Here is a 13,009-nt window from a genome sequence, read left to right on the forward strand (position 1 = left end):
TTTTTAAGAATAGGAAACTTACCATGCAAAATACCAGATTCAAGTGTTACATGAACATACTGTACTTATTCACTTGTGTATAAGTTCTACATTTTTTTAAATTGAAATATCATTGTAAATTTCCGAACAATTAATTCATCCTAACAATTTATGCATCACTTTCTTCACACCCGTCTTCACATAGTGAACAGACTACAGTTTTGTAACAAAAATGCTTAATTTTGAACGATTTTTTAAATTTGTTATCAGCAAATAGTATGAAAAATTGAAATGTCACTGTATATTTTCGAACATAACTTCAAGAAGCAGGATATTTTTTATCCACTTAGACATATTTTCGTATCTTAGTAAAATGATCAGTGAAAACAATAACACAATAAGATAGAGGGATTCATAACTGACAAATATTTTCATATTTTTAATATATCAATTATATCAGTCATCAGCGAGTTTGAGCCGAGTAATGACGTGTGCTGAAGGAGTGGAGACCGAACAGCATAGAGAGGCATTGACCTATGAGCGAGTGATAGAGCAGAAGTTACAATAGAAAATGGAAAAAGTGCTACAACGAGAAATGATAAAGAAGGGGAGAAATGAAGTTAAGAAGGACTACAAATGCAGAACAGTACAGGAAACTCGAAGAAACAAGTGGATATAACATCAGAAAGCTTGAAGTGCAAAATGGATAACATCAGTGCGAAGATTGATTATCTGGTATGGGATAATGAGCAAATGAAAGAGAAAATCAAATATTATGAAGATAAGCAAAGAAAAAGAATTTAATATTCTTCAGGGTGAAAGAAGAGGGTCATGAATATGAAATGGATACCTATGAGACTGCATGTAACATGTGCGATAAGATTTTTGGTATAGATGTGAGAGTGAGCCATATTGAACAGACTTATAGAATTGGGAAAGGAAGATTCAGACCTATTTTAATATCATTCATAAGCATGAGAACAAGAGAAGTTATCTTAAGGAACTTAAGAAAATTAAGAATGACGAAAATAAGGGTTGAAAAAGACGTAAACTATGAAACAAGAAGCAGACGCAAATCACTGATACAGTTCATGAAAGCAGCTAGAAATAAGGGACATTTTGCTAAGATATACGAAGACAAACAAAGTCAACAGGAGATATGACCTGGAGTTTTGTGAGAAGAACGTAAATCATCCGGAATTTGGATTAAACAACGTGGCAGAGAAACATCAGAGGCAGACTGACAAACACGCACAGCAGGAATCAAAAGCAGGAGAGGAGAATGAAATCAAGCAAACAGAGCAACCGACTTCAAAAGATAACATTGGAATCAATGTAGAATATGTAATAGATCAAGAGATGTGCAAGGTACAAACTAAAGAGAATAAAAATTTCGCAAAGCACAATGTGGAAAGCCAAGAAATGTTGGTAAAGCAATGGTTTGGTTTAATACCAAGTAATGGGACGAAACAGCTGTTACAATCTGAACATGAAGCATGGAGCAAAAAAATGATGAATCAGGAGTCTGAGGAAGAAGGCGACACACGCAGAAAGAAGACATTGAACCAGGGAGCAAAAAACGAACGGAACACCAAGCATAATTCTACCAAGCTAGCAGACAGGGAGAAGTACACTTCTAAGAAGAGTGGCATAAAGGCTACAGCGGTAAAGAAATATCCGAATGATAAGAGAAAGAAAGGTTTAAGTTGTGTAATTATGAATAAGTCTAGTGAAGAAGGGGGAGCTACTGATAGCTATGAATCAAGTGAGCGGATAATAGAGGTAAGAAGAAGGAAAGAGAAGGAGAGGAGTCCAGGGTTGGGAATAATAGGAGAATCATCTAAGGGGAATTTGGAGAGTATAAGAAAAGGAGTCTTTGCAAGTGCAAGTCCGAGTGTAAGTTACGAAAGGGACTGTGACGAAGAGAAGAAAAAAGTCTAGAATACAACAGATGAGAGCACAGATGGTCAAAGTCCAGCAATCGTGGGTGTTTTTGAGAGGGAACTAAGAATGATGTGTGAAAAAAATAGATGAAACTTGTATAAAAATTCAGCGAGTTGTGTGATAGTTAAAGAAACAAGGAAGTGCAAACTAAGACGTGTGAAATGTAGAAGTGAACTAGAGGAAAGATCTGACTTAGTCTGAGGCATTAGATGCAGTCAAAAATGTGAGTATTAGATCAATTAGTTAACTGAAGTGGAACTGTGAATAATACAGAGGAACAAGAAATGAAGTGTTAATAGAAGATGAATAGAGTAAATTAGAAGAAAAACAATATGGTAGTGAGACTAATAAGAGTAGGAGATAGTATGTAAATAATAAGTAGGGTTTGACGTAATTGAGAGGGAAAATATGGGAAGTGAGGAGGTAGAAAGTGAGTGCAAGTAGTGAGAGTGAACCATAAAAGCGATCCAATAAAGTGAAAAAGTGATAAGTGAATCGATCATAAAATTGCAAGGAGGCATCACAAACATTAGAACATTGCAATAATAATCGAGACAAATAATATAATAAGATAAAGTAGATGAGATAGTAGAAATATTAGTGAATACTAGTCAGAGATAAAAAGGTTTTAACATTAAACATAAAAGTAGGGATAACAGTAACGAAAGATGACAAGGATAGTAGTAGAGATGGAGGAGTAGATGTAGACGCGAATATTTCTATATCAGAGTAAGGTGGACAGTATTGCATAGTATTTGGAAATTATATTGAGGGAAGATGAAGACGGTTAAGAGTTGTAAATACTGTACATCAGAAAGGATGGAGGAAGAAATAGACAGAAGCAGGGTTAAACTTTAGATAAGTGGCAGGCTGGTGGAGACATAGACGATAAGAGAAATATAAAGGATATATGATGGAATGTAAGCAAGGTAGTGGTGGACCATATGCAGAAATGTGAGGAGAAACCACTACCTGAAAGAGTTTGATGACAACTATGAATATGAATATCAATTATATGTGTAAAATATGAATTTTGGAGAAGGTGGGCACAAAGTATCCCCCCACCATTGATATTGCTAGGGTTAATACAGCAATAATTTCATGTCCTTCTAAATCTTAAGCATTCTGTATCAATTGTTACTGAAGTCCATTTATCTGTCAAATATTTAGAAACCGTGTTATGACATGACTAGGCAGCAAGCTGTCCAGTAAATAATGAGCTGAGTAACCCTTATCTAAGGTTATAATCCAAAGTTCAGGTCTTGTTAAGACTACATTAACTTGCTGTAAATCCCTAGTCAAAGGTTAATTCTGATGGAATCAAACTTTTCTGCTATCTGTTCCTTCCAATTTTCTAGTTGAAAGGAGAGTACAGTTAACAGAAGATTAGCTGCACTATATTTAACAGATAAACCACTTCATCTTAGGTAATTTTTCTAAACCAGCACATTCCATTCTAAAATGAAGAGTAAACTGTTCCTACAATTTAATACACATTTACAAAATATTTTACTGAACTAGCTCTACATAAAACTTGTAATATCACACAACAGCATTATAGAGGACCTAAAACAGGCTATCAATAAATAAATATATATTATATATCATGCTCCCCAATTCAAATGTCAAAAACAGGGATAGCTCACAGGGAGATCATAAAGAGAAACAATATTTCAACAAATTATACAAATTATAAGTCTGAGTAATAGATTCCAACATCTGGTTATAAGAACATACAGTCAGCCATTTAAGAAGAAATTTAGCAGCAGCAGCAGCAGCAGCAGCAGCAGCAGCAGCAGCAGCAGCAGCAGCAGCAGCAGCAGCAGCAGCAGCAGCAGTAGCAGTAGTAGTAGTAGTAATAATAATAATAATAATAATAATGGTGCCACAGCCCTTGAAGGGCCTAGACCAACCAGCTGGTTGCTGGCCTCACGTCCACATGCCGAAGCAGAGATGGACGATCATCCAACCAAAATGGAGGTATCGTGTGGTTAGCACAATAATCCCCCAGCTGTCATAGCTGGCTTTCGCAACTGGATTTCGCTACCTATCATAGCTCCCCAAGTGCATCACGATTCTGGGTGGGTACCAATCCCATACACTGGCCGAAATTTCATGGGAAGTGCAAATGAATGGATAGTAGTGAGATTAGGCCCACTTTGACGAGTAACAGGAAATGTTTAACATGAAACAGAATGTACAACAGTGGGCAGGATCATGTACTGAGAATTGGTGGCACCAAACTGCAGCCAATCAAGCCTTACTTCAGTCAAGTGCAATTGTTTACTATAGGATTATTTTTACAACGAAAAGATTATAGCAGAGTTGTTGTGGCATCCTAGTGTGATACGTACAGCCCTAATAGACCCACACAGCAGACAATTCTTCAGATTTTGAATATGACCCAGATAAAACCTGTTACTGGTAAGTGCTTCTAATATAAGTCAAAGTTTAAAAACTCACATTCTTCACAAACACTGAAAGGCAAACCTCAATTTGGCATCTCTGCTGTTTTATGAAATAAAACTGAATGTAAAATGTAATTAAATTAGTTCTATTTTAAAACTTACGCAGCAATGAACATTGCAGCAGTACCAACAAGCTGCAGCTTCGCTCTCACAACAGACATGAAGCTTAGGAAACGATCAATGTACGAGACTGCAAGGTACAGTGTTTCTGTCTGCAATTTATATTCCTCTGCAACTTCCACCAGCCAGTCCACCAGGATGGAACGCATTGAATAGGTAATGTCAGGCTGCTTCCTCATGTAACCAGGCTTAGGTCGATGGCGTGTCTGCAACCCGTCAATATACTCACACAGATGCTTGTTTTTTGTAACAAGCAAACTACATTAAAATCATAATCAATGCTGCAATACTGTCGAGCAAACAATCACTGAATTTGATTTTTGGAAGTGAACGAGATTAAGACAAAAAAAAAACTAACATTGTTATGAAAATCTAAGGACAGGTCAAGGAGACATATGGCTCTCACAATACTGCTGTTCACACAAAACTGTTCTTTACAACCGCACCGTATCCATTTTCATGAAAACCAGATGCATGCAGCTCAGCTTGCTGGTCTCATGTGCTTCAGTGATACTAAATTTATTTTACAGTAGCCTACTTTATTCGTGAAAATGAGTTCAATGAAGGAGTTTATTAACTTTATTACTTCAAAAAATTACCTAAATAATTCCAATTGTTATATAATTCCAAGCTGTCAGACTGCAAGCTCACTGGGCATCCTGTACATAGCATTAAATTGTGAAAGGTAATGCAATTCTTTTACACCTTGAAACTTCCATAATGAGGGTTGTTGTTTAGCCAACTGTCCGAAGACAGGTCTGATCCTCTCAAGAGACACCAAAGGATAAAATTTATATTTTCTACAATTTGTAATGTTGAGAATTCATATTGTTTACATTTCATCTCCTTCCTTAAGTATTCTCGCATGCAAGTTTCATTACGATCAGATGTTGCGGATTCCTAGTCTCCATACGATGGCAGTACGGTTAGCGCACTCCAGAAGGAATGCTGACAATAACGGAACAAGAACACAGGCACTAGAAAAAAGGAGGGTGGGGATAAAAAGAGAAACCAAGAGTCAGGAAGTGACAGGGAAGAAAGTAGTGAAAAGATTAAGAGTGCGAGTGTAAGTGGAAATCTAGGATGTGAAAGTGAAAGCATGGGGGGGGGGGGGAATAAAAGAGGAATAGAAGAAGACGAAAGAAATAGAAAGACAGAGATAGAAATAAAGCAGAGACGAACAGTAAAGAAAGGTCAGAACCTGCGACAGCTGAGGATATAGCAGTGGTATTAGATACGATTAAAAAATGTGGGGATGTGATCAAAAAGTGCTAGTAAAGGGAAATTGTAATTGTAAATGATAGAGAAGTATAGGGGAGAGAGAAAGTGTATAAGCTGATGTGTAGAGAGAAATATAAGTATTTATAGGAAGTGAGAGTAGTGTGAAAGGATTAGGTGTAAGTGGAATAGGGAGAAAGTGAAAGTGAGGACAAATAGGAATGAGTGAAAATAGTGATAAAGGGTTAAGAGAAATGAACAAGTGACAGCATAAAATTAGTACTAACATTTGAATGTTGGAACAGTAAAGGAATATAAGATAAAGATAGGAGAAAAGGTCAAAGAACAAATAGAGCAAATAATTCAACATGATAATTTGTAGAGAATAAGTGAAATTGAAATCTTAGTGAATAGTAGTTAGAGGAAAAAGGGGGTTTGAAAGGCGTATATAATTTTAGATATATTACGATTAATGATCAAATAGAGAATAGCAAACGAAATGTAGGAGAAATACTGAAGGGGAGATTGAACAAGTAATAAAAAAGGTAGGCCTACATTGTGTAATTGGGAGAATTTGTGTAGACACGTACTGCAAATAATGTGTTACTGTAAGATGTTAATGGTGGCACCGGATACAGAAATGTGAGGTACACCATTATATGTAAAGAAGTGCTGTGATCAAATATATCATATCATTATGATCAGATGAATGATTTTTGAGTTATTCAAATTAAGAAAAAAAAAAAAATGCATATTTTCAAAATCTATCTCCTCTTACTCAAGTTTCATGCACGACATTTTTTATATCTCTGATAGGTCTATGTTAGAAAAAACTAAGTAGGACTATCCAAAATTTTTAATTTACATCTGGGCTATATTGGAATGAAAATTTTTTAAATATGCAACTCCAAAATTTAAATTTTTAGTGTCCACTATGTAGGAGATTTATGTTTTAATTTCCAAAGTACCTATTTAGTTTTATCAAGAAAATGCTGCGTTTAAACCACAGTACAGAGAATGTCAGGCAAACATTTAATATTCCTAGCATCAAAATTTTGAGCCTTTACACTTTGAACATGACGCAATGTGCGATGGGGAGGGAAGGGGGGGGAAGTGTGAAAAAAACTGCTTGTAAAGTCGGCATGCAATTCAAATTCAATGATGCAGTCATTTAAATATGGTATAATTTTTAAGCTTCCAAGCATTGCAGAGCACAAACTTGCTCAATAGGCCCTATAATATGTTGTTGTTGTTTTCTAATGCCAGGCGTTTGACAAAGTCATTTGACCTCTTGCACTCCAATATTTTTCAAAGATATTATCATGACTAGCCACTGAAGCACAGAGCTCAATATAATAGAGGCCCTAAATAAGAGACTGCCAATTCATTTTTCACTAAAAAACGAAAATGCGATTTCTTATTGAAATTTACCAAAATTTTACCAGTCTCCCCCTTCAAAAACTGTTCACAAAATAACGACGTATTCAGACAAGATTTTTTTCCTTCAATTAACCTGAAGAAAAATAAGTTATATTTTTAGAGTAAAGTCCTCTGTCCTGTGAGGTAGGTCTACTCTTAACATGCCCAAGAGTTTGTAGGTTCAAACCTAGAAAATGAATATTAAAAAATCACCAGCATGACTTCTTCATAATAGAAGGGAATCCGGGAGTGAAGTGCTATTGATTTATGGTGCGTAAAAAAAAAATCCCCATCCCTAAAAAGATTCCTGGTAAGATTTACCAGCCATTTCTCATCCAGACCAAAATTTGTAGGCAACATAAAAGACCATAAAGAGTAACTTGTGTGCACAATGATTTGTCCAACTCACACCTACCCTCAACTAAATTAGGCCTATAATTCATTTACCCACTTTCAGAGAAAGACATCTCAACTGCTTTTGAAATTGCCAAGGTGTGATACTCAACAATCAACTGATTGCACGAGGATTAGGCTATTTTCATATGACTAGTTCCAGGTAACTTGTTTGTATGAAAGCTGCCTTACATCGCATTGTAAATTATTAAATTACACTGTTCACTGACCAAGACCGTTTATTCTGAAATAACAATCAACTTACGTAGGCCTATATAGAATTAGGATTGCACAAGTTCAAATAACTGGTGAAACTTCTGTAGGCCTATCTTTCCACAATAGGTACACAGGGAGAGAAGTTAATTTCTAATGAGTGATACATAGGCTACGCACCGATCATGCATTGTTAGTCAAGTAGAGGTAGATCTACTTCTACGGTATAAGTTCTATTTAAACGATTATTAAACTTCCAGCTCTGTAATTGCATTATTGACCTTTGCATTTTAATTATATGTACATATATACTTTACTATATATAAAGAGAATAAAGATCTACTTCTCTATAATACATTAATTCTATTTACAGACCTCTGCCTCTCGTAAGTACTGATATATTTCTTCCCTGTACTCATCAACATCCAACAACAAATCCTGTGCTGTCTTAGTCTTCTCTCTAGGTGGGGTAGAGACGATAGATTTGTCCAGGGACATGGGTGAACACCCTGCACTATCATCTTCGTAGATATCAGGCTTTTCCTGAAGTTTAATGTCTTGCAGTGGCGGCCGATGTAAATTCGTTATAGACGCAGGTAAATCCAACTGCCTCGTCTTGCTGCTAGCTGCATCTGAAGTATGTGGTTTACTATCCCTTAAAACAACAGTTTTTTCCTTCGCCAACTTGTCCTCATGAATTTTAAACGGCACTTTCTGCACTGCTTGTGATACACAATACTTCTGTTTTGCACCTATGTTTTCATCTTGCACAGTGGACTCCTTAAGAGAGAAGAGAACAAATTAAGTTAGCTGTATGGATTGGGGAAACTACAGATAACAGACAACTGCACAAAATTATCAATCCAAATTCTAGATATAAATTCAAACCACGTCACAACATACTAATTGTAATAGAGCTTTATGTAAATTACAATTGTTCGTTTAACTACAATTATCTACATGGCAAAACTATAGTCACTTAAATAGGCCTACCTACCCACCACACCCACGCAAGCTCACTACCGTAGTTCAATTACAAAGATCAACCAATATTAATAAAACACTATATTATCAATCAAAAACTCATTTAACAAGAAACTGTAGGGAAGAAATACAAAAATACCAAGTCTAATAGGCTTACAGTGAATCTATTTTGGCCTACTTACTTGCTTCTGCCGTTGTGAAAAAATGCGGTTCGTATTCTTATTTAGTTCACCCAAAACGGTTCTTTTTTGTTGTTGTGGAGGATCACCTTGTGCGTGTTTGAAGTCTGAACCATTATTTTCTTGGTCTTGATGAATTCGAAACGTAGCCATATTACCAATGATAACGGTCTTTAAGTTCGAAAATGTTGGTTACAATACGACTTCAGTATGTCAACGATATAATCCGTACTCCTTAAGCGTGTTATGTCCTGGACGGTCCAAACTTCTGCACAATTGTAACCTTTTTAACTATAAGTCCACCTTCATTCTGAACGTTTTAGCCATGCACAAAACTGCTTAAACACAACTACCATTATAGAACGTTAAAATCTCCGCTGTCTTAAAATTGGCCAATCACACGTCAAGTTTGTGTCACGTGCCTAAACTACATTAGTCAATAGACATCACTATTAAATAATCCAACATTTTAAATTTATTTTAAACTTAGTTTTGCATATATAAAACAAACTTGAAAATACTTTAATTTTTTATTTACGTCTTATATGACTCTCTGTTAATTTAATAAATTTAACTGAAATATATCGTCACTTTACTGTAACCTACAACGACTTTGATTGCATTTCCACCATCTCTTGACCACTATTACCATTTACCATTAATTTATTAGTTAATTAGCGTTAGTTATGTTGATTACCTACGTTAATGAAAACTCTGAATAGTTTAAAAGAAGCATACATTTCACATTAATAATTACTGTTTCTTAGTATAACACTGTAATATGTAATTAAATACATAATTATATATGTACTGTATTTATTTTATCGGAAAGATTGGCTGAAGCTAGTGTGCCGTAATGTTTAATTTTCCGCTAATATTTACACCTCAAAAAAATAAATAGAAACACATAGGCTGTAGGCTAATTACGTAAATCAGGACAGTCGCATTATACTAATGTCTCAAAATTAATTAAGGTGGCAGTTTGAAAGTAAATTTATTAAGTTAATACGTATGAAAACGTAGTATTCTAGAAACATGTTCGACCAGAATACCAAGATTCGGAGCAGATTTTTTACACGCAGATTATCCTATAAATTTTGCATTTTTATATTCAGTAATCTATTTTAAAATTTGGGGCAATATAATTGCTTATAAATTAAGATAAGGCAAAATCCAGTTATCCCATTTTCCCCTTCGGATAAGAATCATCAGGGATTTTTACTTTCCACTTCTCCCCCTTTATCATAACGTTCGTTGGCAGGTGTTCTTGCTTATTACAATAGCCTTGCCCCGCGTCAACGAATTGTGTAGTAGGTTACATGTAACCAGCCTAGTTTTTATATTATGTTAGTTTTTATTCGCCTAAAGCTATCACTGCGTCTGTGTCCCTTTCACTGTTGCTTAACTAACCTATATATTCGTAGTTCATTGTGTTATTTTTTTTTTTTAATTAAAGAGATCTTAAAAATTTTGTCAAATACTCTTACGATAATGTCCTGATTGATCTAGATCACATTTTGCATGTAAAAAAAAATATACATATTGCTCAATTATTACAAATTAATGACTATCAATGCGCAATTACTACTGGAATTATTTAATAACTTATTATTTACTACAAGTAATAAATTTAAATTTGACAAATTAATCACATTGCTACTTATGATAACTTGAAACCCGGATTTTTTAATTATTTTAAATCAAATTATGTTTAATCTAGTTAAATCTTCCAAATGATACCAAATAATATAATTATTATTTCTTTTCAAAGCATCGCACGAAGATACAAACACAACATCATAGGACTGCTACCATCAACCCCAACTTTATTATTATTATTATTATTATTATTATTATTATTATTATTATTATTATTTTACGACGCTTTTTCAACATCTGGGTTATTTAGCGTCTGAATGAAATGAAGGTGATAATGCCGGTGAAATGAGTCCGGGGTCCAGCACCGAAAGTTACCCAGTATTTGCTCGTATTGGGTTGAGGGGAAACCCCGGAAAAAACCTCAACCAAGTAACTTGCCCCGACCGGGATTCGAACCCGGGCCACCTGGTTTCGCGGCCAGACGCGCTGACCGTTACTCCACAGGTGTTGACCCCAACTTTATTATGACCTTTGTTCTCATTACACTTTATGTTCACGTGTACAAGTTGGTGTGGAATATTTGAAACTTCTAATGATAGTAAATATTTGTATCAAGGCTATCAGGCCTCATCCAATTTTGGAATTCCTATATTATTATTATTATTATTATTATTATTATTATTATTATTATTAGTAGTAGTAGTAGTAGTAGTAGTAGTAGTAGTAGTAGTAGTAGTAATAGTAGTAGTAATAGTAGTAGTAATTTTATAATGTTTACAATAGAAATTTTTACATATTTGAACTGACATTGATAATATATTCGTAATAAAATTATTACCGAAATACAACTTATTTAATGCTTTTGGCCGCTGTATTTTAAATTCTATGAAAATAAAGTGTTCTCGGCTATTGAAAAGTCAATATGCAGTTTCGAAGTAGCGGAAGGGCATTCAAATCCTTCCTACGATAGGCCTACTGACAATGCACAGTAGGGACGCACAGTGAGCTAGAATTTCATTCTATAAAAAAAATAGCTGGAAAAAATATATAGGCTATTTCTCAAAGTCATTTAAGTTGGTGTTTCTACTCTGAAAACACTAACCAGATGTCTATAGTTGAGAAATCCACAAAGCAGAAAGGGATTAGGAAAGATTAACAATTTACAGTAAATACATAGCGAAAGTTGATGATTGATAAACACTCGGATGGTCCCTACCCCGTTGTCGGAGCGATGGAAGGAAAGATCGTTCTGTGTTGTGCTTGTATTTTCGTATCATTTATCCTAATGTTTTCTTTTTCCTTTCAAATTGTCACACAATTGGTTTTAATGATTATTCTTTATGAATTGATTAGTAGGCCGATATATTCGAACCCTTATTTAGGGCGGCTTTTTTTTTTTTTAATTCGAGTCTAGAAATGGCTTTCCCAAAACACGCTTTAAAATGTTTAATATAACACAATTTTTATCTCGAAAAGGAAGCAAAAACGAGCAAAATGGTATTAAATGTTTTTGTTTGAAATATCTCAAAGAATAGCTCCTCGAAATTATTGACATTGCTTACGGTATAGCAGACATCACAATAGCAGGAAATATAAAGATAATGAGGGAGGGAACAACGAAAATGTCGTATGTTTTTCTTACCTTTTTGCGTTTAGCGCAGGTATTCCACAAATTCTCCATTATCTTCAAGGACTCTGCCCAGTCCAGAAGTGACCAGAATAATGCACGGCATGGCGGAACCTCCACCAGATGTGTGCATTTCGAATGACATCTGATTCATCTGACACGACATTCGAGATGAAAACACGATTACAAGATGAAGATAGAGAAGAAATAATAGCATTATTAGAAGGACTTAGGCAATAGTTTTACATACCAAAAGTCGAGGTTCGAATAAGTTTGTACAGTTATCCTTGTATCAACAGCTGCAGCTGTTCAACAATGATAAGGATTTAAGATCTGCTATGAAAGTTTGACTTCATCTCGACGTATTTGTGCACTAGCGTTTCCGCATGAATGCCAATAAAGAAAAGGAAAAAGATAGAGAAAGGATACGAAGAGAGAATTATTATTATTATTATTATTATTATTATTATTATTATTATTACCGAGCACGGTATTGTAATGGTTATCATTCCCAACTTTCATTTGGAAAGTCCGAGGTTCGATTTCAGGGGTCAGCTATCCTAACATGGTTTCCTCAAGTCCTACCACGGGAATGCTGGAATAGTACCAATTTCAAAAGCTACGACACGACTCCGTTCCAATCTTCATTATCCTTTCATCATCACTTCTCATTTGCACTGAGTAAAGCTGTGCCCGGTGGTACGGCTGTAAACCACTGCAATGTGAAAAACGTCGACAAAAGCAATTATATTATTATTATTATTATTATTATTATTATTATTATTATTATTATTATTAACCACCGGCATAGTTCAGGGCTAATGCGGAGCTAGTCTCTGATCCAAGTCTGCTTTCAGGAATGGTTC

The 13,009-nt window shown here is 35.0% G+C and overlaps 1 protein-coding gene across 3 annotated transcripts in view; it reads right to left on the minus strand.

Moving 5' to 3' along the window:
- CycA (cyclin A) overlaps positions 1 to 12,296 on the minus strand; it is a 30,333-nt gene extending 18,037 nt beyond the window's left edge. The window contains exons 1-3 of one of the 3 annotated variants that reach the window (XM_069824193.1): positions 12,159 to 12,296; positions 8,130 to 8,534; positions 4,494 to 4,747 (exon numbers count right to left, since the gene is read on the minus strand). In XM_069824193.1, coding sequence (XP_069680294.1) covers positions 4,494 to 4,747; positions 8,130 to 8,534; positions 12,159 to 12,197 — 698 coding nt within the window. In that variant the 5' untranslated portion in view covers positions 12,198 to 12,296. Of the gene's footprint in view, positions 1 to 4,493; positions 4,748 to 8,129; positions 8,535 to 8,920; positions 9,302 to 12,158 lie in introns of those variants that run through there. The other 2 variants (XM_069824190.1, XM_069824191.1) reach the window with 2 other exon arrangements.
- Positions 12,297 to 13,009: the final 713 nt, after the last annotated feature.

This window comes from Periplaneta americana, chromosome 4 (assembly GCF_040183065.1).
Source record: "Periplaneta americana isolate PAMFEO1 chromosome 4, P.americana_PAMFEO1_priV1, whole genome shotgun sequence".
NCBI lineage: Eukaryota > Metazoa > Arthropoda > Insecta > Blattodea > Blattidae > Periplaneta > Periplaneta americana.